At 37.2% G+C, this 26,236-nt stretch overlaps 1 protein-coding gene across 9 annotated transcripts in view; it reads left to right on the top strand.

The window, feature by feature from the left end:
- LRP1B (LDL receptor related protein 1B) overlaps nucleotides 1–12,571 on the top strand; it is a 672,101-nt gene extending 659,530 nt beyond the window's left edge. For 5 of the 9 annotated variants that reach the window (XM_032693191.1, XM_032693190.1, XM_032693199.1 and 2 more), the window contains 5 exons: nucleotides 2,260–2,336; nucleotides 4,458–4,548; nucleotides 6,918–7,062; nucleotides 8,071–8,169; nucleotides 10,420–12,571. In XM_032693191.1, the coding sequence (XP_032549082.1) occupies nucleotides 2,260–2,336; nucleotides 4,458–4,548; nucleotides 6,918–7,062; nucleotides 8,071–8,169; nucleotides 10,420–10,560 (553 nt within the window). In that variant the 3' untranslated portion in view covers nucleotides 10,561–12,571. Of the gene's footprint in view, nucleotides 1–2,259; nucleotides 2,337–4,457; nucleotides 4,549–6,917; nucleotides 7,063–8,070; nucleotides 9,988–10,419 lie in introns of all 9 variants that reach the window. The other 4 variants (XM_032693193.1, XR_004358017.1, XM_032693192.1 and 1 more) reach the window with 4 other exon arrangements.
- Nucleotides 12,572–26,236: the final 13,665 nt, after the last annotated feature.

Here is a 26,236-nt window from a genome sequence, read left to right as displayed (position 1 = left end):
CTGCAATATTTTTGCCTTAGTTTATTCCCTCTGGTTATTGCATATAAACCTGTAGGATTTGTTTCTTTACCAGCTCTTGTGATGTCATACCTGCTATAAGATTTTGGAGAACATAATTGCACATTATACACAATTTTCTCATGAGCTTATGGTGATTCTTTTTCTAGTCTCACTATCTTATATTTTTTAAACTGTTTTAAGACAGATTTATCATGATTCTTATATACAGTGGAAGCATTTGAAATCTTGAATATAAGGATTTAAGTACAGAGTTCAGATTTGTCCAAGTCTCAAATAAATCTTTCCCTTTCAAAAGTGTAGCATTAAATGCATATTGCCTCTCATAACAAGTTTTAATCACATGGGCTGAATCCCAAGCAACAATGATGCAAAATTCATGGTTGTCATATGCCATCAGCTTGGAGTCCAGTAGAATATTCTAAATATAAAGATATATAGTGTTTCTCTACAAGAGTGGATATACTTATTTTGCAGCTGTAGGTTGAAAACTGATATTTTAAAAAAACAAATTCCCGAAGTAGTATCTTAGTAAGGTAGGCTGTCAGTGCAAGTATTTTTATCTTATATAATTGCTAAAAAGAGATCTGAAAAAAAAAAGTAACAGATATATCTTTTGAAAGATTAAAGTCATGTGTTCCCTGTGACTTAGAATGTGCTCAAGTGGTGGTAAGCAGGTGGAAAAGTCAGTTGAGTTCCGCTATAAAGTATGTTGTTGTGAACTATAACGTGTATAATTAATTGGTAATTGGGGGTTCCTTTGCAGTGAGGAAACTTAACTGTGTATTTGCCATATTTATTTAAGAAAGCAAACTTATTTCAATAAACATGCAAAATTCTAAGTTATAATGCAATTTAGCTATTGTGTGACAGTTTTTGAATTAACTAGCAATAATAATCAATATATACAAATAAATCGTAATGTTTTTAAAGACTCTCTGTGCCTTCCCTTCTGTAGAGTTTGAGTTAAGCACCTTCGTAACCCATCATACCAAAAACGAAATTAGTGTCCAGAAAAAAGTTCAAGCTTAATATGAAACCCAGTAAAGAGATTTATCTGAGTGTTGGGTTGTGCTGGAATAGACCTAGGAGCAAAGAGAGAAAAAAACCATTCTTTTGCAGTGACCTGCAAAGGTAAAAGAATCAAAAGCATCCCCAGCAAAGCTGACTGGGTGTCTCCTGTAAGAACAGCACTGGTTTTGTCTGGAATATTTTGTATCTTTCCAGACTTTCTTTTAGTATAGAACAGTGTCAGTCACTAAGCATCCTAAACTCTAAACTTGCTCTCTAAACTTTGCAATTTGTTGAATCCTTAGAAAGGCATCAGGTAGCAGGAGTTCTTAGAACTGTGTGAGGGTAACACTCTATTGTACCTCCCTAAAGATAACTTACATTGAAATTCATAAATAATTCAAAAATACTTAGAAAAAACATGATTCATTGCACAATATGCAACAGAGGCAGATGAAAAGTGACTACTTGCTGCCGTTTCCACACAGAGAATTTGAGGTTCTGTAGTAAACTTAATCATATTTACAGCAGGATGAATAAGCAATCGAATTTCATTCAGGTATTTGTTTCTGGTTTTGATGGATTTGCTGAGTCTGCATCCATGGACTCCTTGTGTTTGCTTGTATGCACAGAGTGTTCTGAATCCTAATGGAAGAAATATTTGCCTATTGATATTCACACAAGGAAATTATAGCAGAATAAGCTGTGTGCTTATCCAGGCACCTGCCTCCTGGTGCACATATTCTGAATATAAACAGTATTTAGGGCTCCTGTCCCTTTAGGACAACTCTTGATGCTTTCACTCCCATGCCTGCTTACACACACACACAGACACACACGTATTTATATTTCTGCAAATACATATCTAGTTATAAAGTTCAAAATTTAAAATTATAGGATGTTATATTCTTTTGATTAAGCCTTTTGTTTTATTATTCAAGCATTTTTGAAAAGGACTCTGGAATGAAGATTACAGTGGTAAAAACAGGAACTGAAGACACAAAGCTCTAGTTTTAAACTAAAAATGCACTCAGAATGTTGTAAGAGCCATGGCAGAGTTGTGCTGGCTCCTTCCATGAGGCTTCTTGTTGATTTTGTAGAATCACTGTTGTCATTCGTGTAGCTCTTGAGAAGATGCTGGTGGTCACTTTAAAAGGTTACTGTGTTAAGGTTACTGTGTTAATAGATGACATCTACTAACTTTATACCATCTTAATTGGATCCTTTTAGATGTTCAGCCAACTGGTCAGGCACACAGTGTGAGAGGCCAGCTCCCAAAAGCAGCAAGTCTGACAATATCAGTACAAGTAAGTCCTTCAGTTAACTGCTATTACTTGTCAAATTTGCCTCTGTTTAGAAATCTAAAGCTGGTGATATTATAGAATGTGATTTCGTGTTGTGAAATGTGCTGGTTACCTGCATCTTTTTCTTTTAAAAAAACCCCAAATGTAGGTATTTCTTGACTTTTTATCGCCACTGAGTGTCACATGAGGTGGTTTGGATGCAGGCCATGCTGTACATTCACTGCTCCAAGGGCTAACTGCACTTTTCTTAAAGAAAATGTATCAAGTGACAAGCATTTGGCGATATCAACACAGTGCAGAGAACTAGTGTGAGACCTCTGACCATTTAAGTCCTACTGAAAGCATAAAAAATAGAGTTGTAAGTGGTGCATAACTTTTGTACTGGCTGTCTGCAGAGGTTTGAATTTTACCTACTGTGAAAATCATCCTGGAAGTAAGAATAGCTCCTGTCGTATTTTTTTTAAACACATCTGTGAGCATAAAAGGAAGGTATTGCTACACTATTGGCAGTTTAAACTGGACAAAGCTCCCTGCAGAGTGCTGAGTATGCTGATAGTACCCTGCTGTATGTGCTTCCATCACTTTTAGCCCAAGTGGAGCAGTAAAATGAGTTACCCAGTATTCAGGTCAGCTTGATGCTTAGATGAAATCTTTCCAGTGATCCAGACAAGTGAAAGAACACTTAAAACTGGAAATAGGCAAAAAAGCTGCCAGAACCTAGATCAGTATTTCATGCTGAGGGAATACTTGCTCTAATTTGGGAAATGACTTCTCTTAGACCCCAGCCTGCACCATGGTTACCAAACAGCAATTCATGCCTGGTGGGCTGTTTTTAAGAGGTTTTTTTCTTGGAAGTTTACATGCCAAGACAAAATTAACCTATTTTTCTTTTGGTTTGGTTTGGTTTTTTTATTTTGGGGTGTTCCTAAGTAGAACTTAATCCAGCTATTTATCAAATGTTTTCTTAAAATGCCCTTGTTGTAATGTCCTTTACATGCTGAATCTTCGTAAGCTGAAGTGAATTCAGGATGCTTCAAGTTTTTTATTCAGTAGTACTTCATTTTGTGTGACTTGGCTTTCAGTAAGCCTTCAGGCAGAATTCAAGGCATTTTTCAATTCTTTATTTAGACTGTGTTTAATGTTGAGCAGAGACTGCCAAGAGCTTATTTTTTTAATAAACCAGTAAATGGAGCCAATGAAACAACCAGCAATATTTTTGTTTTCCACCAGCTAAGGGTTGTGATATTAAACATGCCATTCCACACTGGCTTTATGCTGGAGTCCTGTAGTTTATAAGGGCCAGAGTATTTATAACATAAAATTATTTGTTGCATGTATTTCTTTACTACCAGGTACTTACAGTAAGGCTGAGAAATTCTTTAAAGGGCACAATTGCTGACTCTAATTTTGCAGGTAGTCTCATTTCAGTGAAATTATCTGCCAAAATAATGTTAAGCCCATTTACTTCTTCCCTGTTCCCTCCTCGCCTTTAACATCCCTGTCTGATCTGGGCACTGTTTTTCTGCTGCATTAAACATTATTGTTATAAGCACATAGTTTTTGTCATTGCCTGTATCAACATAACAAAATTGTTGGCTCTCAAGTGCAATGCAGTAAAATTGCTGCAGGAATGCAGCAACCATTTAGAAATTAATATTGTTCACTACTTTTTGGTTTTCCACAAATAAAAGTAGTAAATACATATAAATGCTAATGAATTCTTCAGTCAAAGCTAAGTCTACTGAATATTTTAAATTAATAGCTCTATGACATAAACTGCTGAAGATGATGGTGGCAGTCAGAGGCCACTCCAGTCCAAACTGTTCAGCAATTCCACATATTTTCACAGGGTATTGCTGCAAATGAGAGCAGGGAATTAGTTCAAAGTATATTGGTATCCAGAAAGAGGAAATTCCTGATTTGTTTATAAGAGTACTTGTGTGTACACTATTATCTGTAATAAGGTTGCTTTTTTTAATTGATCAGCATTAAAATCTCAAATCAGTGAAGCTTATAACATGAAATTGCATTTGTTGGTGCGGGAAATTATTCTTTTTTGATTAATTTAACTGTTTTACAGCTGTGAAGCCATGAGTATGCAATTATATTTCCCTTCTATTTTAGGAAGCATAGCAATCATTGTTCCTCTTGTTTTACTGGTGACTTTGATCACTACTCTGGTAATTGGACTATTTCTTTGCAAAAGAAAACGAAGGTGAGTAATTTTATATTGATATATGAGGTAAAAAATAAATCTAAAAATGCATCTTTTGATATACAAAAAATCACTTTATATGTGTTGAGTAGATATTAAAAATACAAAACTGAACCAAGGAAACAAACAAAAAACCACAAAAAAAGCCACACACCAAATGATCCAAAACCTGTTTCTCGATGCAGTGAATTGTATTAGTTATATTTTGGTTCTTGCTGGAACAACCACGTCTGTTATTTATACTTATATTCCACATACACTAGAAAAAAGAAATTGCAGTTCTTATCCACCTTGCTCCATCCTGCCAAGGCTGTTAATAACAAGTGTTAATAACTTTATCCAGAGAATTAGAGAGCTTAATAAATAGAATTAATGTATTTCATTGAAACAATAATTAATATTGTTCAAGTTATAGTGAAGATGGAAACAATGATGAAAGTGTTTACTGTAGAGTTCCAAACCTTGTTGTCATTACTGTGTTCCTTTAGTATCTTGCATGGGAAGCCAAATTCCAGGATTGATTTTGTTCCCTTGAATTTAGCTGCCTTAGAGCTGATGATGAACTTGGGCAGTTGAATTAGACTTTTTGACTTTGGCCATTTCTTCAAAGGCCATGTTGGGTGGCCAGGGAGGCAGGGAGTGTTTCTGCTGCATAAACACACCTGAGAGAGCTGCTAATTTTCTCGTGTTCAGAGAAACAAGAATCTGATGTTGATGGTGATGCAGATTTAACAAGGAAAGATTCCTAGTAATAAGGACATGGCCCGCTAGGGAAGTCCTGAGCAGGAATCAGACAGCAAACCATTTATTTCAGGCCTGTAGCTGTCCTGCTCATTGACCTTGAGCAGCTGTCTTCCTTTCTCCTGGGGCTTGTTACCCCGCCTTTGAAACCAAGATAATGTCTTGTTGTTAAGTCCTTTAGAAATATGTGATGAATCTGCCGTTTCTGCAAATGTGACCATTTACGTGGCTGTTTCAGTCCTTCAGGCTAAAAGAATCTTTTAAGTTGCTATGGTCTGGCATCTCCCCTGCAAACTCTGGTGTAAACTAGTAAGCATTAATTTTTAAAACCTTTTTATAAAGCCAACAAGATAAATACATTCCCTGTCCATACTGGTATTAATGCTGACCCTGCCAGGCTCTATGGATGTCATTATGTGCTGCTGTACCTAAAACACAAACTTTAGTGATAGCTAAATCCTGAAAACCAGTTGCTGGCCTGTAAATTATTTAAGTTATTGAGAATCACTTGTTAAATAATAGATTTTCAGTAGAGAAATAGAACTAACCTCAATAAACAATTTTCTTCTTAAAATTATCTTTGAAAATATATTTTAGGGTTATTTTATCTCCTCAAAGAAGACTGTTAAGTGCTAAAGTAGGTGTAGTTGTTCAGCACTTGTAAGCTACAGTAAAGTGCTTATTTTAGAAAATATTTTGTTCTATGCTATTTCTTAAAAATACAGACCATTTAGTATATTGGATTTCAAACACTGGCTGCAGCTTTTTCAACCAACAAGAGGACTCTACTGTTGTCATCCTGACTGTGACCTCCCTATTATTCCCTTGTAATTCTAGAGAACATATTGCATTTGGAAAAAATTACCCTCTTGAGTTTATTTCTATTACTCAGACTGAAATCACCTCCTTAGCTAAAAGAAATGAATTCAGCAACTGAAACAATTAAACTCAATCACTTATCTTTACTGATACCTAGTTCAAGGTTAAAAATAAGACTGTATTTTACCAAAGCTTGAAAAAAAATGAAGTTGAACTTCAGCTTTCCAATAACCACTGGCAGGGAATACAAACTGGAGCTGTGAGAAGTTCATACATTTTTAATGCATTGTAATGAAACCATTTGCTTGTCCTCAGTTTACAGCTGACTTTGGGCAACCAATTTGAGATAGAAGTGAAGTGGATGAGGGAGGGAACATGACTCAGGTTCGCTCCATCTTCATTCCTGCAGGGAATCTGCAATGAGTTCTAAAGGCTTTCCTTGGAAAAGCCTTTAGAAGGAAAGGCTGGAGATAGATAATCAGAGGAAGTCAGGAGATAGTGAAGGAAATCTGGAGATAGATAATCAGAGGAAGTCAGGGTTATTAGACAACTAGTTAGCACTTTGTATGATTTCACACCACTACAGTCAAACTGAGAGAAACAGTAACATTCTACCTCTGGCTTCTGGGAGGTAGGTAGACTGTACATAGACTCAGATTGTTACTTTGCTTGGAAAATGGAAGGATTTGCTGATTGTCTCTGCAGGAAACACTTTTTCATCCTGTTGCTTTTAGATATTAAACATAATGTCCAAAAAAAAATACTGGAAAACTCTCTAGCTTCTCTTTTTCTGTGTTTATGCATTGTAGGACAAAAACTATCAGAAGACAACCCATGATAAATGGAGGAATCAATGTAGAAATCGGCAATCCATCCTATAATATGTATGAGGTGGGCCATGACCACAGTGAAGGTGGTCTTTTAGCTTCAGATTTTACTGTAAATGCAGAAAAGGTAATTTTTTCTTTTTCTAGTGGCAAAACCACAACTTATTTTATGTCTTACAAAGGCTTTGACTTTAAATGTAATGAATAGAAGCACAGAACAATGACATTTAGATTTAGTTAATGAATATTAAAGCAAGTTGGATTTCATTAGAGTAAATGTCATGTATATATTAACAGCTGTTTTGTAGTCTGATTCTTGCTGATGATCATTTTTCCTAGTACCTGTATTTTACCAAAATAATGTTAGAACTGAACTACAAAGTGAGTTTTTTGTCATAGACACATCTGCCTTAAGTTGCCAAACCACAATCTATCTTTTTAGCCTAGTGGCAAATATTGAATGGAAATACATTATTTTACAGCCTATGTTTGAAGCATCAAAGAGTGTATGCATACATATGAGACTAACTTATTTCACACCTGAAAACTTCCAAAGGCATAAAGAATTGGAATTCCTGGCAGGATAGCTAGATTAAATGTTTACACAAAGCTAGTAAGTATTATCATTTCCTTGTATAAGATGCTGTCACTTCTGCAGCACCACTCTCTAGTGATTGAGCTCCCTGAGTGATGTGACCCGGGATGAATGGGGTAATGCTGCCATATCTTTCCTTGAGCTCCATAATCAGACATACACCAAAGGGCAGCCATCCCTCTGTGGCATTTCTGACAAAGCAATAACAGGATTACTGGTAGCTCTAGGAATGTCATTGCTGAATCACAGAGTCAGGGTGCTGAATACAAGAGGTAAGCTGAAAATGGAGTTACTCACTGGAGGCAGAATGACTGAGCCAGTGCTTATTGTGAAGTCTGGCTCTAATCCTTAGTGGAAAATAACTGCAAAATGCTGAATTTTATTTTTCGTGCTGAGGGATACCTACAAGAAGATTTTTCTTAAATGTAGATCAGTCTAAAATATTGTCTTTAATTGCTGCACTGTTTACTTAACAGTGTCGATAATTACACACGGAAAATGCTCTGCTAGCACAGAAACTAAAATTTTCTGTTTATACAGGCCAGATACATAGGGGGAGGGCCCACTGCATTCAAGCTTCCCCACACAGCTCCATCAATCTACCTAAACTCTGACTTGAAAGGACCACTATCAACAGGGGTGAGAAATGATGATTCAAATCCATTTCATTCCACATCAGCCCCTTTCTAAAGAAAGTTTGTCTGTCATTTTTGATTAAAGGCATTTTATGTTTGTTTTTAATTTTGTTTTTTTTTTCTTTTAATGGAAAGAACAACAACAGTAAATAATACATTTTTCTGTTTGAAATAAAGGGTCCCTCCCTGCATACAAAATTTCACCTGTACCCATCATTGTAACATGATCTAAAACTGCAAGTCTGTCTTTGCAAAGGAATGAAAAACCAGTAAACACTGTGATGCTTTTCCGTAACATCATATAAGTTTAGAATGTCATTCACAACCATGTATCTTGATGTATTTGCAGTTCTTATGTAATTACAGGCATTCATCAAGTTTATCAAACTGAAATATGATCCCAAAGAATGGAAACAAGTGCTTTTATTTAAGAGGACTTTGACGCACACCAAAATTAACAATTTCCTTTATTATTTGCAGGGGTTTTTTTGATTGTTCAGTTTTCAATGGATTTGTATCATAAACCAGTTCCTTCTGAAACATCAGATTTTTTTACTACATTTTAGCATTATGTTTGCAAACACTGAAATTCAAACTACAAAAGAGACGTCAACATTCATTTTCATGTGCCTCAAAATATATTCATCTTTTGTGCCATTTACGTTCTTGCATGATTGTAATATGTTGTATTTGGTAGCTTAACAATTTTTATAGGGTGTGATTTTTCTGATGGAGCACAGAACCATGGATGATGAAAGCTGGAATATTTGCCCATCTGTAACGTTAATTCTTTCTTGTAAATTCTAGTCACTCCAGTTTCTTTCTGTACCTCACTGTACTGCATTATGCTATCAGTAGCCACTCAAAGAGGTATCATGAGGCAAAGATTAGTATTATATATAACTTTAATAACTCCATAAGGCACTATATAGATGCCAGATGTCTGTTCTGTTGTGCTTTTCATCCTTAATAATGGTTGTCAATGAGATAAAAAGTCCTGATGATTGAAATAGAACTAAATTTCTGTTCTCCTAAATTTCTGACTGTAATCCTGGGCTCAGAAATAGTGTTGATCAACAGGGAAAAGAAGAACTAAGACTCTAGACATCTTTCATTCCTTGTTTCCCAGGGTGTACTCAGGCTATTTGCAAGTCAAGCAAACCTACCCATTTTTGCTTTGGGTAATTTGAAGTTTAGCCATTTCTTATGTACACCAAACAAATTAATTTCCCTGTTTTGGAGCTTGCTGGAGTACGACTGAGCATTTGTGAAAGCACAGCTGTGCTGTCCCACTAGTTATAAGGAAGAGGAAGATTTTGACCACAAGACACACTTTCCAGTTATTATAGCAAAAAGCTGAACATCGACTTGGATAGCAAAGGTTTTCTAGGGACAATAAAGGCACAAAGTGTGAAGGAAGTAGTAGAGACATGACAGACCTTGGATAATGTTCTCTCCTTAGCATGAGTGACAGGAGAGAAAGTTTTCCTCCATGTTATTACATCCTTCTGTGCTGTCAGGCTCAGGAGATTTCTCACACACTGAAGTGTTTTGCAGCATTAAAAATGGACTTGTCCTATACTGAAGTACCATTCATTTCAATAGATGTTTTTCATTACAGTCCAAACTACCAAAATTGTTGAGAAAAGATTTCTCAATCTGTAACTACTATGATATATTAACACTTACGATGATTTATTATTAAAGTTTAATTTACATTACGCAAGTATTGAATTTTTTTGGTCAAATCATGTTGTGTATTTGGGCCACAGAATTCGAAAACATGGTCAGCTATTGATGGGATGCTGATGTCTTAGAACAGGTAATATATGGAAACTGTTGGCTGCAGTTTTCTACTGTTAAACTTGTCACATGGTCTCACAGTGCACCTTCTCTATAAACTCCTTCATATCTATTCTGAAATCTTCCAGTGTAATAAGGTGGACAAGTCAACCTCAGAGACATTTTTTTTCAAGGTTTTTGTTTAGTTTTTGTCATTGTTTTATGGTTTTAATATCATAATATGCTGCATGTCATGTCATTTGTTATTTTAATAGCATGTCTCATCATGAATTTAATTTTTAACTAAATAATTAACTCATTATCAGGTTTTCAGATGTCCAGGTATCTATTAAATATGTCCTGTTGTATTTTATGTGTACTTGTTGTTGCTTTAACAAAACCATTTCCATTTCCATAAATGTTAATTTTGGTTTAATCTGGCTGATCTAATGTTTTATTAATTTCTCTGCAGCCAACAAATTACGCCAATCCAGTATATGCAAAGTTATACGTGGATGGACAAAACTGTCGAAACTCCTTAGCAAGTGTTGATGAAAGAAGAGAACTTCTTCCAAAGAAAATAGATATTGGGATAAGGGAGACTGTGGCATAATCTGCTGTTACCTTTTATACTCTGTATAAATGTATAAAATATAAGGATTACTTTTCTATGTACCAACAGTATTATAATTGTTTTGGCATCAGCATTACCTCTGTTTTTTGTTTGGTTGATTGTTTTCTGGGTTTTTCTTTTGCTGATGACTTTTGACTGACCATTTGTAAGGTATTTTTATGAAAAAGAAACTGCACTACGGTACAATTTACAACAATGCTGCTGAAATAACACACCTTTAAATTTGTTAAAATGGCAAAAAAAGTATTCGTTTGTAGCGTGAAAATGAGCAATCTATTTTCTATGAACTTTTTTGGTTCTACTTAATCAATGAAGATGGTATCTGCACTTTTTCATTATGTAGTCTGGAAGCTGTAGTACAGTGTGTAACTTTGTTTATTTTAAATGGTGAAAGAATGATTGAATGGTCTACTCTCTTCTTTGTGCCCATTAGAATTTCTCTTCAGATCCTGATGAAGCTAGATAACTTTTCACAAACATACATAACTTGCTTTTAAATTAGCTTTAGGTTGCCAAGAAGTAAACAAGACTATAGAAATGAGACATCTAATGATCTGCATGAACACAATGATTATGTTTCAGAAATTCAGTGACTGTACATGATATACTAAACATATATACCATGTAAACAAGCTTTGTATTTATTAAAACCTTATAGAACATAGTAAAGATATATCTTGGAAGCTGAAACCTTACTTGCTGTGGGACAAAGCATCTGAACTCCAACAGTCCTGTAGGACAGTAGCCACCCTAGAGCACAAGAGGGCATTGCCTACACATGTGTTATGTTTTTTCACTTAATCACACGCATTACTTACGGATTAATAATTCCCCAACACGTACCGAGCAGTAGGGAAAAAGCCAAACCCCAAACCTTAAGCACACTCAGATGATCACAGCATTTGGTTTTGACAATCGCAAAAAAAAGCCCCTCACGCCTGTTTATGATATTAAAGAATTCAAAACACAGCAGTTTCTTTAAATTAAGATAAACTCTGGTATTGTGGAGGTAAAACGAACCAAACTGCATATTAGTGAAACCTTACCAAAGCCCAAGTTTCAGTAGCCTGGGTTAAATGTCAAAATCCAATTATCAAAAGTGAAAAGCATCAGTATCAGTTTCCAGCACTTCTCTGACCTGGTCTGCTTTCTGTTGTTGCTAAGAGGCAAAATCTGACTCACCTTTTTTAATTTTGATGGAAATAAAGAATACAATTGCTTTCAGGTTTGAACTGAATCGAAATATTTTATACATAACTTTAAAGGCACAAAAGACATATTCACACATATACTGTGGAGGATTCTTCCTTCCTCTGCTAGACATGACTGACTTTTAGCTATCATAATATATTAACCTAACAGATTAAATATGTTTGTGGTTGCTCTTTATTCCCTTTGTACAAGCATTACAAAAATAACTGCTGTTTTATAAAAAATTTTTGTTGTACTATTGTGCATGCATACTACCTATTTCTAAACTTTGCCATATTGGGGCCTTTATAAAACTCTTGATTTATGTAATACTAGTGCAATTTTGCTTGAACAATGTTATGCATATCATAAACTTTTTCAGGTTCTTGTTTAAGTACATTTTTTTAAATTGAACAGTATTTTTCATTTTGGTTATAATAGTCATTTTGCCTATGTTTCTACAATGAAGTGTTAATACTTTATAAAAAAATTGTTGACTGATTTATTTAAATGAAAATCTACATACTTAATTCAGTGTGTTGACTAATTTTTAAATTTAACTTATAAAATGAAAGCTAAAGAAAGAGCAAAATTGAAGCGAAGAACATTACTTTGTACAAATGGCTAAATCCCTTTTCCTAATGACAGTTTTTGCTTTTTATACAAATTCTGTTTGAATGTTTTTGCAGCTCTGCACGTCTTTGGATAACTTAGGTGTATAGCTGTACATTATGTCAATAGAATTTTAAAACTATTATTTTTTCTATAAAAATACTGTATTAAATAGTTTCATACCACACAGCCATGATTCCACAGGTTCTGCCTTTGTTCTGCTGACATCATCAGAGATGGATTAGGCCCTCATTTTTTTCTATAATTAAAGTTGTTATTTGGTGTAAGTAGTTGGACATTTCAGAAACATTATTACTGTTTATTTTCTGGCAGAGAATCTCTTATCTTCAGTACTCAGGTAGAACTAAATTTTAACTAGTGGGTGTACAAGTAACATGAGGTTGAAATCATGAACTCATACGGGCCTGATGAAATTTACTTTCTGTGATGTCTTGTGTTTCCTTTCAGTGAGACATTTTTATTTACTTTACCCTTGCTTGAGACTAAATTATTTTAAAAAAATTAATTTCCTGAGAAATACACAGTTGATGTCAGTGGAGCTATTAGATATTAGTTATTAGATCAGAATACAGTTGTAACTATGTAGCAGAATTTTGATGGAGATACTGAGCTCTACCACTGCCGTGCTTGAAGATCTTTACACATCAGTGTAATAATCCCCAATGGATTTTTTGTTTGTTTTTTTTTTTTTTGCTTTAACAAGGTTCTCCATGGGAATTATTTCCACAATCCTTTAACAGTCCTAGAATCCACAGGCTCTGGTGCTGTGCAGAACACACAAGGAGCTGAAGGGTGAAAGACTGAGACCTGATCAATAACCTATATGTGCATCCTCCTAAGTTCAGTAAAATATTTTTGAGCATGAAATTCTATAAAATTTTACAAGTAACAAGAACAATATTTTTAACTTTCCACATTTCCACAGCCTTCTTGATGTTATTAATGCCACATTATTTGTGTTTTAACTTAACACAAAATTAGAAGGAAAAAAACCTGGCTAAACATGCCTGCATCACTGATTAAGGCATCCGTCTCTTCAGGATGTAGTTGCAAGAGTTTTTCTGGTTGCTTTCCTGTGAAAGCATTGAGCACTAACAGTCATGTGAAATGCTAGTACTGTTCTGTGTCACAGTATTCATCGGGGTAAAATTTTTCTTCCACAGTACTGATGATTTTCTTAGCAGCGTGAAGCAGTTTGTGGGTTCAGAGAAATGAAACTTCTGATAAATCTAAACCTGAATTACACTGTTCATTGACCTTTTACTCTTAGGCTAAGCAATAGCCACACTTTCATTGAACAGAAAACAAAAATACATGTAACCTTGAAGGGTGACATGATGTGCTCCATCACAAACCAGGTTCTAAAGTTCTTTGCTGAATGGAGGATCTCTATGCAAACCTATAAAAAAACGCAAAGAGCTTTTGAGCTAAACTTTTATTAATTCTGTCTAATGGATCTTTTTGTTTTCCCACAGAGGTTATACTAGTTATTTACATACCAGCACTCTGGAGTCTCTGCCTTGTGATAGGCCTCTTGGTCTATGCAAGTGTTTGCATAAACACTAAATTATGACAACCAAAGTTCAAAATGACAAATCGAGATGGATGATGCTCTTGGTACTCTGATTATTCATTCTGCACAACTGAGATTAGTATCATGAATGCAGTCCTGGGAAACTCATATGAGAATATTTATTTTGCTGTGCATTTTTTAATTGTTTATTTTTCATTTCCAAGACAGTCATGGTGTTTGATGTTTGCAGAAGGAAAGCTCTGTAGTGGAATGCCTTTAAAACTTCTACCTAAGTTTACTTTCTAGCAGTTAGATTGTGCAGAATGTCCTAATATAACAGCAATTATTTTATTTTTATCAACTCTTAGTGACCAGATCAGTGTAGTCACATGTATTAATGGAATTTTGTGTAAACACATTTCAGAACATTTGTTTCACATGAAAGTGCATGAATAGAACCAATTACCTTCTCATGCATCCCCTCTTTTTGGAGGATGAAAAGATGATATAGGAAAGCAATGTCAGTGATGATAAAAGGTCCGTCCTCAAGGTAGTTGGCCTTAAGAGTAAAGACACTTTTCATGTAGAACAAGCAGACCAACAGTGAATCTTGTCTGTCTAGTCCTGGGCATCTCTGCAAAAGTGTTGAGGCATTTGGAATTTTTCAAGTCTTAGATGGGCAGAAGGATGGCTGATGGAGAAAATGATAATTTATCAACCTGGTTCAATAATTTATTGTGCTTACCATCTCCTCATATGAAATACAGATCTCATGAAAGTAATGGTTTCTAATTTAATGCCCATATTGTAAGGTGACAAAAAGGAGGAAAAAAGCATAAAACACCTTTTGGCTTCCCTATGCCAGCTGCACATCATTTAGTACATGTTGTGCCTCTCATGACCTCTGACAGTGGCCTTCAAAGAAGTGCTTGTGTAGAGGGAACTGTCTGCTGGCCTCAAAAGGATGTTAAATGAGTTTTTCCTGGAAAGAAGATGATACTACTATCCTCCCCACCTGCTACGAAACCTAATAATCATGCGTTTTCAGGAAAGAAAAAACCCAAAGAAAGAAACCTCCACCAAACAAATGAAACAACTCCCCTTCCAAAAAAAGTATGTTTTGAAAATATCAAGATATGTACCTATACACAATGTGTATAGTATCAGAACTGATGTGTAAGTAAGTTTTTACTCTAAGTAAAAACGCATTTTCACAGGTGAGTAGAAAAGAAGGTCTGAAACTAACATGGAAACTCAAGGGAAATATTAATTTAGGACTACTGTAAAAGCTTTTTTAAAATGTGTGTTCAACCTGGAGGGGGAAAAAAAGGGTTATGCAAGCTGGTCACTGAATTTTTCTTAAAATATTTCTTAAATAAACAATTTTGAGTGTTACAAGAGCTGGCACCACTAAAGATTTCAGAAAACAAGCTGTGTAGTCCAACAGTTTCTCATCCAACACTTTCTCACTCGTGTTTCACGTTGGTAATGCACAAACAGCAATCTCTTGTCACATAAGTAGGTGTTTGATGATTCATTAGTGATAAACAGAAGAAGATAAGCATGTGTAGATTCACAAAAGCAATAACTGAAGAGATGACCTGCTCAATAGGTGAGTGTTAGGGCACCTCAATAGCTCAGGAGGTTAGATTGCACTTGAGCCTTTGGGGAGGGGTTTCCACCTCATTGACACACCTGGGTGTGCTGATGTTTAAATCTGGTGACCTGTGTGTGCTGCACAGCGAGCTCTGTAACCAGTGCCTAAATCAGGACAGGAGCCTCAGTGGTCTTGCTCTGTCCAAAGAGCAGCAGACAATGACAACACACAGTTTTAATTCCATTGATGACTAAGGTTTGGACACCCCCTGCATGGCTAATAAGGTGTATCCTAGGTGGTGGAGCCCTGGTCTATTAGAAAAGCAGGAATGAAGCTTTTCTTTCATGGGTGCAGGAAGCGTGGCCAGGTGCCCATTCCTCTGAGGTTATGGGGTTCACTGTCACCTCAGAGGTGGTTTCCCTGCATAATTGGCTGTGTCTGGGCTTGTGTGTCAGACTTGAGCAAACCACGTCAGCTCCCATGGTGGTTAGAGCAGCTGTTTGGGGTTCCATTCACACCACTAACAGGTCTTACTCCCACCAGGAGACTGCTTGTCCCCGTCACTCAGGTGAGCAGCCTGCACCTGCCCCAGAGAAATGGATACAGATTGGATAAACTCCCTGGTTTTCCTCTGGGGTGTGCTGCCTGTATGCAACTCCCAGCCACATCTTTCTGTGTTTCCCTGCCAAGAAATAGGGCATGGAAAACATTGTGACTTCATTTGAGAGCGAAAAAGAAGGTTTACTCCCCCTTTCCTTTCATGAAATCTCAAAAGATACAGTGAAAACTTAGACATATCCTTATGGATGCTGTGCCTACAGTGTTTGCCTGTAGACATGCTTCCAGTGTGAGGGCACAAACAGGCCAAACCTAAAGAGAAGCAGTGCCAGGTAAGTGACATTTCTTTCCAGAGGGGAATGATGCTGTTGTTCAGATGCAATGAGTGTGTCCTGCACTGGGTTTTGCAAGTCTCTGAACTGGTTTTCTGCCTGTGTGTCTGAGGGGACCTTGATAATTTAATGGAGAGAGTTTTTCCTGAGACACCACAGTGCTCACTGTTGTGCAGTGTCTGACAGCAGCATGCTGATATCTCAGTCTGGGTGTCCTCTGAGGTTGGCAAATGGCATTGAACAGGTTGTAGGTGGCCCTTTTTACTGGGGTTTGTCCTTGGTGACTCACATGACTCCCAAATTTCAAGCAGTGCCTCCCAATGTTGACATGTATGAAGCACAGCAAATAGCCCTTTGGAATTATACACTCCTGGATAATGATACACTGTCACTGTGAGCCCCCCAAAAAAACCAAAACAAAACACAAACAAACAAAAACAAAACAAAAAAAACCCAACCAAACAAAAAAACCCACACCAAAACAAAAAACTCAATCGAACCCCCAAAACAAACAAAAAAATGAAAAACCACCAAAAAATCCAAAACCAAAACAAAACAAAAGGACCACATCTTTTATCTGTTGATTCTAAAGCCCAGATCTTGTCGAGAGCTTTGGTGTTATTTCCACAGCTGACATCCTTGTCCGGAACTTGCTGTCTCATAATTAGCAAACCCTCTCCTGTGGGAGCTGGCTTCCATAGCCTACAGAAATCTGATGCTCTGGAAGCCTTGAAAAAGTTTGGAGGGAGATGCTCAATATCAGTTTGGGAAATGCCCAACAGAAATTCTGCACAGAAACATGATATAAATCAGGAACCTCAAACTTACAGAAGTGTCAGTATAGCAGGTAGAGTCATGTTTTTATTTTAAGGTGATAGATGTCCATAACCAATTTTCTTTTTAAATGGAAAAGGAAGCAATGTTTAGCTGATGTTCCCACATACTGGGAGAGGGGTCTGCCACATTTTGTATGTCAGAAAAGATGTTATTCAGGAAGAATAAAATGAGATGTGATGAGTGGTCTGTCTTATGTGTTAGGTTAAGGTTGCCCTTCTCCAGACATGTCTGTAGATCTGAATATCTCTCTTCTATCCCATCCAAAAATATGATGTGCATATCCTGCAGGTGTGTATGCTCATAAATGCTCAACTTTAAAAGTCTGATCTTACCTGCTGCTTTTCATGGTAAGAGGATTGTAGGATCCAGGTAGTTTTAAGGTACCCACTGCATCCTCCAGTGATCAGAGCCCATTCATTGAACTACTCTAAGCCATGAAATTATGCAATGCTGCAGGTCTGTCCTTACTGCAGGTGTCATACTACTCTAATTACACATCCTTGCTAGTCATTTGAACTTCTTTTAGGCAGTAAGACTCTACCAGGTCTCTCTGTACAATAGAATCAGTCACTGGGCAGTAAAGGCTGTGCTGCGTGTGAGCTCCCCAAGGCTGGTGTGCAGCCCCTGCTTCCCCAGGCTGGAGATCCCACGGACCTTTGGTGCCCTTTCCACTGGCTGTGGTGAGCTAAGGAGGTACAAAAAAAACCCCATCTACCCTGTAGGGCTTTGTAGTTCAATAGACAGCCTGAAAATAGGTCTGTCATAAAGAGAGAAATACCTTCTTGGGATTTGTCTGCATGTGCGTGATTGGGTTCAGACATTGTTCTGCTCTGATGTGTCTTATCTGACACTTTTCAGAAGATGTTAAGCCTTTGTGAATAAGTGTGATGATTTTCTGCATATATTTAGCTATTTTAATAATCTTGAAATTCCTGAAGTCCAGGTAGTTCATTGCCCTGAACTGTATTTTAAAGTAAATTATTCTACAATTGTAGCTTTAGTTCAATTTTTTTTTTAGTTTGTTTCCTACATTGCAGAGTCAGATATATTTTTCTCCTGTTCTTAATGAACATGAATATAATAAAATATAATGTCTAATTTGAGATTGATATTATATATATACTACCACAGTTGTGTCTGACAGGATTAAGTTGTCCTTTTTTCTCCTTAAAATTAAAACATTAATGTAGCTTTCAGTGATAGGTGCTAAAACATCTTTATAAATATTTGAAAAGACGCTGTTCAATGAACTGTGCAAGACAGGAGGCTGACCTCACACAGCTAATTAATTACCACAATCAGAGGAACTCCAGACAAAGTATCCTCTCCAGCAATTTGAGAGGTAATTAACATTCATGTCTCGTAAAAGTCACTTGACTTCCAATTATGATTAAATATGCAAGGTCACGGGGACACAGCAAGTGGAAGAGCTGAAAGTAATCCCCTAGTACGGTGGCAGCAGTTGGAAAGTAATGTCAGGCACTGAAGGACTTGGAGAAATATGGACTACATGTCGTCGTGTCCCACTGTGCTGGGTGAAGGACTGATGGAGAAAATCTCCACCAATGTTTTGACCCCACTTCTTTTGATTGTCAAAATTCTTTGGATCAGCAAAATTCTTAAGTTGTTATTTCCAAAACGGAATCACTCTGGACAGTTACAGTTGTCCATAGGCCTCAGCAAAATATTGCCTACCCAGTTTTAAGAGTATCTGTCAAACTATGTGACTGCTCTCATGCATTTTACTATCAAATGGAAAAGTCTTACAGGACTGAGCAACATCTCTTGTCACTGAAAACTCCTAATTAGGCACATCTGACTGGACATCAATGCCCTTCCTTAAGGAATATCAAAATTGAAAGAAACAATATTACATTACTTTTAAGGGACTATGATCAGCAGGGCAACCCCCTTTTTTTCATACTAAGTCCATACATCCATTACCATTTGTGTCTACTGCTATAAATATTTTAAAATTAAAATAACATATTTTAATATTTGAAAATAATAGTATTTTGTTCTCATATATTTTAAAAGTAGACTTTAAAAATATAAATTTTTGGGGAAAATGAATGTTTTAATGAAGTAATAAAATAATTTAGGTTAACAAGTGCGTTAACTCTAAAAGAAAGAGCAAGTTATTTACCATAATGGCAATGTAATCAAAAAACAGCAATTGTATTGTCTTTTTAAATAGTCATATCCCATAAATGCGGTTTGACAGCCTAAATTCTGTCACATATTACTAGGTCACATCCTATTTTTGTGGACATCATTATTATGAGAACAATTGTTACAGTCCACCAAAGAGAAAAATGCTGAGGTCAGTCACCCGACGCTCGTTGTCACTCTGGGGTGTTAATTGCTACCATGTCAGCCAGGAACAAGCAATAACCTGTGAACATTGAAACTCCATTTCAATGCTGTCTCAAGTGTGCTTATTTGTACAGCATGATGTAAAATATTAAAGGACATTTCACCCTGAGAGGAGCTTGGTGACTCTCCAAAGGGGAGGAGGTAGGAAACGTTACCCTTCACTGGGACAAGGAGCAGTTAATTAGTCCATGAGGAAAAAAGATGCCTCTCGACCTAATAAAGCAACAGTTGCGTCTCAGAGGAAGTGAAACGAGGAGCTTCTTAATTAAGAAAAACCACCTACACAGTCTTATAACAGCAAGTTTCAGAGAGCAAGATTAAATCTCGGCCGAGCCTTTGGGGAACTCAAAAAATTTGCTTGGCTCCATGAACAAGTGTTATGCACCAAGAAGGGACTGTGTCCAAAGGTGCCACTTCAGAGGTGTGCAGCAAAAGGATGGAGGCTCCAGAAGGTGCATGGAAAACCACGTGCAACTTACCAAAAATTCAAAAAAAGAGGAGAAAAAAATGAAACATGATTTGGGGGGTTTATTCATTTGCAACTCTTTTGAATGTTGATATTATGAAGAAATACTTGTGCTTAGATTTTCCCTTAGCTGGCTGAAGCTTTGAGGGAGGTCAAAGTACAAGATAACAACCAGGCACTTCACACATGAAGGTGTAGTAAAATTCTAAATCACATGATTAGTACCTCTTAACAGTTTCCTTGGCTTCTCAGAGCATCCTTGAGAGGCTCCACAGGGCATCTGGAAAAACCTCCACTGATGATGCACGAGCCCTGTTGAGGGATTCCACACACACATCAGGACAGGATGAAGTCTTCTCCCCTCTGTTGGAGATCCAGAAGGTTCCACCAGCAGGCTGAATGATACTGTGGACCTCACATGAACCCTAAATATCTCCAGGGACTCTTGTTACAATGATTTTGTGATGTGTCGCTTTCTGTGCAAGAGTCAAAATCAGAAATAATAGTGGCATGGTACGCAAGCAGGGCTGAGTCCAGGATTCAGTGTCCCAGATTCTGCTGCTTGCAGATGAAAAATACTAACAGCATTCCAGTGCAAAGTGGAAACACTTATAACACAGTACTTCTCAATTAATTAACCAGTTTTGGCCATCTGGGTATTCTGTTTCAAGTTGCTTGGAATATTTAAACGTGGAAAGGAGTCTAGCCAGTAAATCACATTATATATGAGATGAGATTATTTTAATTCCCATTTTCAATGATTTTCAAGAGTATCTATGAGCATCCAAAGTCTGTAGGACTCTGTTACAGCAGCATCTTATTTCTTGAATTATTTTCAACACTTCTTTATTCATATTCCAAATACTCAAATGCATTTCTATTTCTTAAATGTGTTCTTAGGGGTTTTTTACTTCCTATTATCTATGAAGTGGTTCCCTGGCAGATTGAAAAAAGTCAGGGAAATTAACTGGATTTCCATGGACACAGATATTATGAAATAGAGTTCTTTGTATGGAGCTGTTGGTGTTATTTCTATTTACTGTAATTTTAGAGTTAGAATTACAGTTTAAAATCTTGTGATGTTTTGGAAGACTTGAATGACAGAAAAATGGAGTCATATTCATTACAGATGACAGAAACCCTGTGGACAGCACTGAGGGAGGGAACTATTTAATTAACAATAACAAATACAGAATCACAGGGCTTGACAGTACCTCAGGCAGTCTTATTGCCCTCTTTGTGTTTCCCAAATAGCATCAGCTATAGCTCAGCCAGCCCCTATAGGCATTTCTCCAGAATTTTTGAAGAGTGACAGCAGTGTCCTTAAACAGCCAATTTCAGCACTTGCTGTCCTTTCTTTTTTTTTTTTTTGATCATGCCTATGTCTCAGTTTCCACTGCTGAAGTTTAAAGCTGCTTGTCTTATCCATCATGGACAAACCATACTTCTTTCTACGGCCTTTGAGAAAGTGAAGAGTTAAAACAAAGCAGAGATGACCCCACTGGAGTGTGCACATCTTGGTCCTATTCCAGGTCTCACGAGCACAGAGGAGCCTGCTGGAATGTCATCTCCAACCAGACTGTGGGTTGAAGACCACAGGTGTCATGTTGTCCTCTTTCACTGCAGCTCTGGTTTGTGTGTGTTGTCTGTAGATGACACAGGACTCATGGAGGGACTTTCCTTTCTATCTCCTTCCTACTGCAGTCCAAGGGATCGCGGAGCTCTAAACTGCCACTTCATTGCTTGTAAACCTTGCTCTGTAAGTGAAGACATGCATGGATCCCTCGCTGATTCTGGCCACAATCTGTAAGAAACTAACCCTCAAATTGAATTGGCACTGTGAGCAGGTATCTTCATATTTCAGCAGAAAAAACCCTCAAATAAACAAGGCTATATCCATACCTCTGCAAAGCTCTGGACATCAGAGAGTCATGGAGACAATAATGTACCTAATAAGTTAAACTCTGGTGAGTTACTTCAAACTCAGGATGATTCTATGATTCTATGACAACATAGACAGTGTATCTAATTTTGTTATATCTATGCCTATAAGGAAAAGACTTGGTCCTACAAAACCTTCTGAATCATTTCTGCTGGAGAAACTTCTGAACTTTACCAGTTAAGAAGGTCTGTGCTGCCTCCCCTGCCCGCGCTCATTTCGCAGCTGCTGCTGGATCTATTGGAGTATAAGGTCAGTAACACAGATCAGGAGTGCTGATAGCACAACAAATCTCATAAGTATAATCAATTGAAATACTAACTCTGTGGAATTTAGGACCATCTTGAACAGGGTTGCTGACAGAAGGCCATAGCTAATCTGCAGGACTGGAACGGGTCATTGATAAAATGACACCTATTGCTTTGTAAACTTCTTACCACAAAGGACAGCTTAAGGGGTCATTTGATCAGACTCTGCAGAGCCCTCCTCGAGACAGGATAGAGGATAGATCATTCTGGAATCTACGGGATTATTTAGAACCAGGTGAGTGAAATTTGATGATGTTCAGGATAGAAATGTGGTTTTGTTTAGTTGTGAGGTTTTGTTTTTTATCAGTGAGGATATTTACCCCACAATCAAATTACCAAGGTTTACTATTGCAATCTCCATCACTGGAAATCTTTAAATTAAAACTAAATGTTTTGCTAAGCAGATAATGCTATAATTCAGCCAAGATTTAATTCAAGTAGTTCTTACATTATACAACAGGTCTATACAAAAGTTCACACTGTTCAGGTCAAAGAGACTATGATTCTATTGCAAAAGCAGTTCAGAAGTGGTCAAAAACCTCCTGAAGAGGGGGCAACATTCACCACAAAACCCACTCACCAAACACCAGTAATGTTCTTTTTCATGTTTTATTTCAGAACAGTACCATTTCATCTTCTAGGATAAAAATTATGGTGATAAGCTGCAAGTCACTTATTTTACTCACATAACAAGCTTTGCTTAATGGGCACAACTGTATTCTAAATGCAGAGCCACAGGTACGTGTGTGATTAACTTGCCTGATGATACTCATAGCATCAGCAAGAGAGCATTGATGTGCTCCATTTGCAGTTCCCAAGATGAGTGAGTCCAGTAACAGTTTAGCACTAACTAAGAAGTACAAGTCCTCTTACTCAGAAGGCTGAGGAAGAACAAGCCATGGTATTTACTGAGTAGCTGGTGCTGGAATTCAGGAATTAGTCAAATAATGTTAACCTTCAGAAAGAAAGGAAAGAAAGGGAAAAAAGAAAGAAAGAAAGAAAGGAAGGAAGGAAGGAAGGAAGGAAGGGAAAAAAAGAAAGAAAGAAAGAAAGAAAAAGAAAGAAAGAAAGGAAGGAAGGAAGGAAGGAAGGGAAAAAAGAAAGAAAGAAAGAAAAAGAAAGAAAGAAAGAAAGAAAGGAAGGAAGGAAGGAAGGAAGGAAGGAAGGGAAAAAAGAAAGAACGAAAGAAAGAAAAAGAAAGAAAGAAAGAAAGAAAGGGAAAAAAGAAAAAGAAAGAAAGAAACAAAGAAAGAAAGAAACACAGAAAGAAAGAAAGAAAGAAAGAAAGAAAGAAAAAGAAAGAAAAAAAAAGAAAAGGCTTTCTCTGAGATAATGGTTCAAATAGCTGGTGTCTTGTTGTGTTCCCACATCTTCTAGTGAGGTGGGTTTTTTTGTTGTTTGGGTTTCCCTCCAGCAGTAATGCACCCTTACTACCTGTTAAAAAGAGGGTTTCAGAAAACAGAAAAGGCAACCAAAGAAGTGAATACAGAGCAAGCCCAGGAAGGCCTTGATCCCACCTTTCTTTCATGAAAAGAAGAAAAATGCTTCTGTGCAAATGCTGTAGCTGCATAAGGCCATTAGGTCTGTTCTGTGTAACTGCAGTGGTCACACCCATTTTCTGTCCAGCTGGTTTCTGCAGCCCTTCACTTTCACTCTTCACCCTTGCCACCACCCTCACTGTTTCCTGGCCCCCAGGAATTGAAATTGCATCTCTCCTCCTGATGGTTCTTGCATTCAGTCTCACCTCCTCTTTGTGCTGACCTCCTCTGGGTGTCACTCACGAGCTCCAGAGGACGCACAGCTTGGCTGGCTGGTCTGGTTTGCTTCCCTCAGGGATCATGGCAATCTTACAAAGTAGTAAAGTTCCTGAAAAGTTATATTTATAAAGGATACATAGGGAAATGGACATTTATGATAATAAGGGCATCTTGTAATTCAGTTTTCATTGCTGTCACTGCATAGAAATGGTTTGTTTTCATTGAAAACTCTTCCTGACCTAACCTAGAGCAGCCTTACAAAGCAAAGCACTCCATTATCTTACTTTTTTCCCCTGTAATTTCAGTTTTGAAAGCTTTTAAGAGTTCTCAGTACCTGTTCTGCTTTCTAAACTGGGGGAAACCTGGCAGAGATGGAATTGCTTTACTCGATACTGCTCGTGGTGCTGCTTAGCTTTGTATTTGAATATCAAAATCACTTTTTTAAGTATTTCTTGTGTCACAAGAGATACGGTGACACTTGGTTTTAGGAATTTCAGAATATTGGGGATTATCCTGCTACAGAAGCAAGTGGATGTCTTCTAAAGTTCAGGTACATGGGCAGGAAAAACAAATCTGATTTTCACAGCCTGGTCTCACATAATTAAGTTTCTAATAGGAAATGGATGTTTACATAACCTGCTCCTTATGAGTGCTCTGAATTCCAAGTTTGCCAGGAACTGAGCATTATTTTTATATAAGTAAAATGTATTCAGTGCCCATTACACAGCTGTTTGTGAGGTTTTCCTTAGACTATGGCAAAGAAAAATGCCACCCATAAGGACTAAACAGCTTTACTCATAAAGCATTGCAAGTGTGGAATTTTAATCTAATCTATTTAACTATATTATCAACATGCCTTAAGATGATTAAATCAGCTTCTTTGTGCTCTAGGATTTAAAATCCTGTCTCTGGATGTTTCATGCGTGAGCTTGCAGTTCATCCAGTGTGTGTGGGAATGTACAGCAGAAATTAAAGACTGCTCAAAATTCTGTGTAGCAAACCTGCTTCTCAATGACAGAAATTTTTTTTAGGTTCACTGTGCAGTCAAGGCACATGAGTTTGGTGGGTTTTTTTTCTGAACCAAGTTTACTGCTGAAGGTAGCAATGTAGTTCCCACTAAAGCATAAATCTGCAGGCTGAAACCCTTGTAAGAACACACAGTATTGCTATTGAGAGTACTCAAGTGAAAAATTTGAAAAATTATATATTTTAAAGTGTTTGTAAAACCCTGTTGCCCTTTGGTTTGCTGATACATACAGGCTCCCTGTTTACTTTTATTTTTCAACAACAACAATAATGTCACTGCAATGAACGTTGTTTGGACACTGCTGATGGGCATCTGGATGTGAAATGATAGTCACAGGCCAAAGGTCAAAAAAGAAATTAGGTCTTCACTCTGTCAGAGCAGCATCATCTTCTCCATAAAGCCTGGAGAAAACCTTGTTTTTCCAATGTACGCCTCAGGACATTCCATGATTGAATTCTCTAAATAACAGTTTGGCCATTTGCTGATCCCATGAGCTCTTTTGTGCATTGATGGAGCTTTTTCCTGTCCCATATGAAGTATTGCCCAAAGGGAAGAGACTGGAAATACCCTACCCCCTGGAGCAGAGGCTGGTCTTGGCGAGGAGTACTCCTATACATACACCAAAATTTCACAGAAAAGAGTTTGAAACTGTTTACAGGGCCTCTACTTTCCCATCTTCATTCTCAATAGTTTTTGCTTCTGAGACTATTTTAAAATTTAAAGTGTATTCAGAATATTTCACTACGAAAACATGCTGATCTAAAGTGAATGCTTAGATTTTAACCAAGACTACAATATATAGAGCATATCTAATGGAAGAAGGAAAAATGTAGTTCTTGGGAGACAGAGAGAATTTAATTAACTTGAGTTACCTCACTTACTGCTGTATTACGGACCCAATTTCAATTCTCTTTGACATAGATTTTAAAAAACCCATTGTTGTGAAGACTAAAGTGCAGCTTCACTAAGGAAAGTCATTTTGAGTTGCTGCTTTCCTCTGCCCCGTTAAAGTTCAGTACAGATTGAACAGGGAGCCCTGCTTGATTCCTGAGCCCAGAGAGCTTGGGCTGAAAGCCGCACAAGGTCATTTAATCTGTGCCCCCCCCCTTTGCACCCATCCT

The sequence above is a fragment of the Chiroxiphia lanceolata genome, chromosome 7 (genome assembly GCF_009829145.1).
Source record: "Chiroxiphia lanceolata isolate bChiLan1 chromosome 7, bChiLan1.pri, whole genome shotgun sequence".
Lineage (NCBI taxonomy): Eukaryota > Metazoa > Chordata > Aves > Passeriformes > Pipridae > Chiroxiphia > Chiroxiphia lanceolata.
The sequence above is the reverse complement of the archived record's forward strand: the minus strand, read 5'-3'. Positions and strand labels throughout refer to the sequence as shown.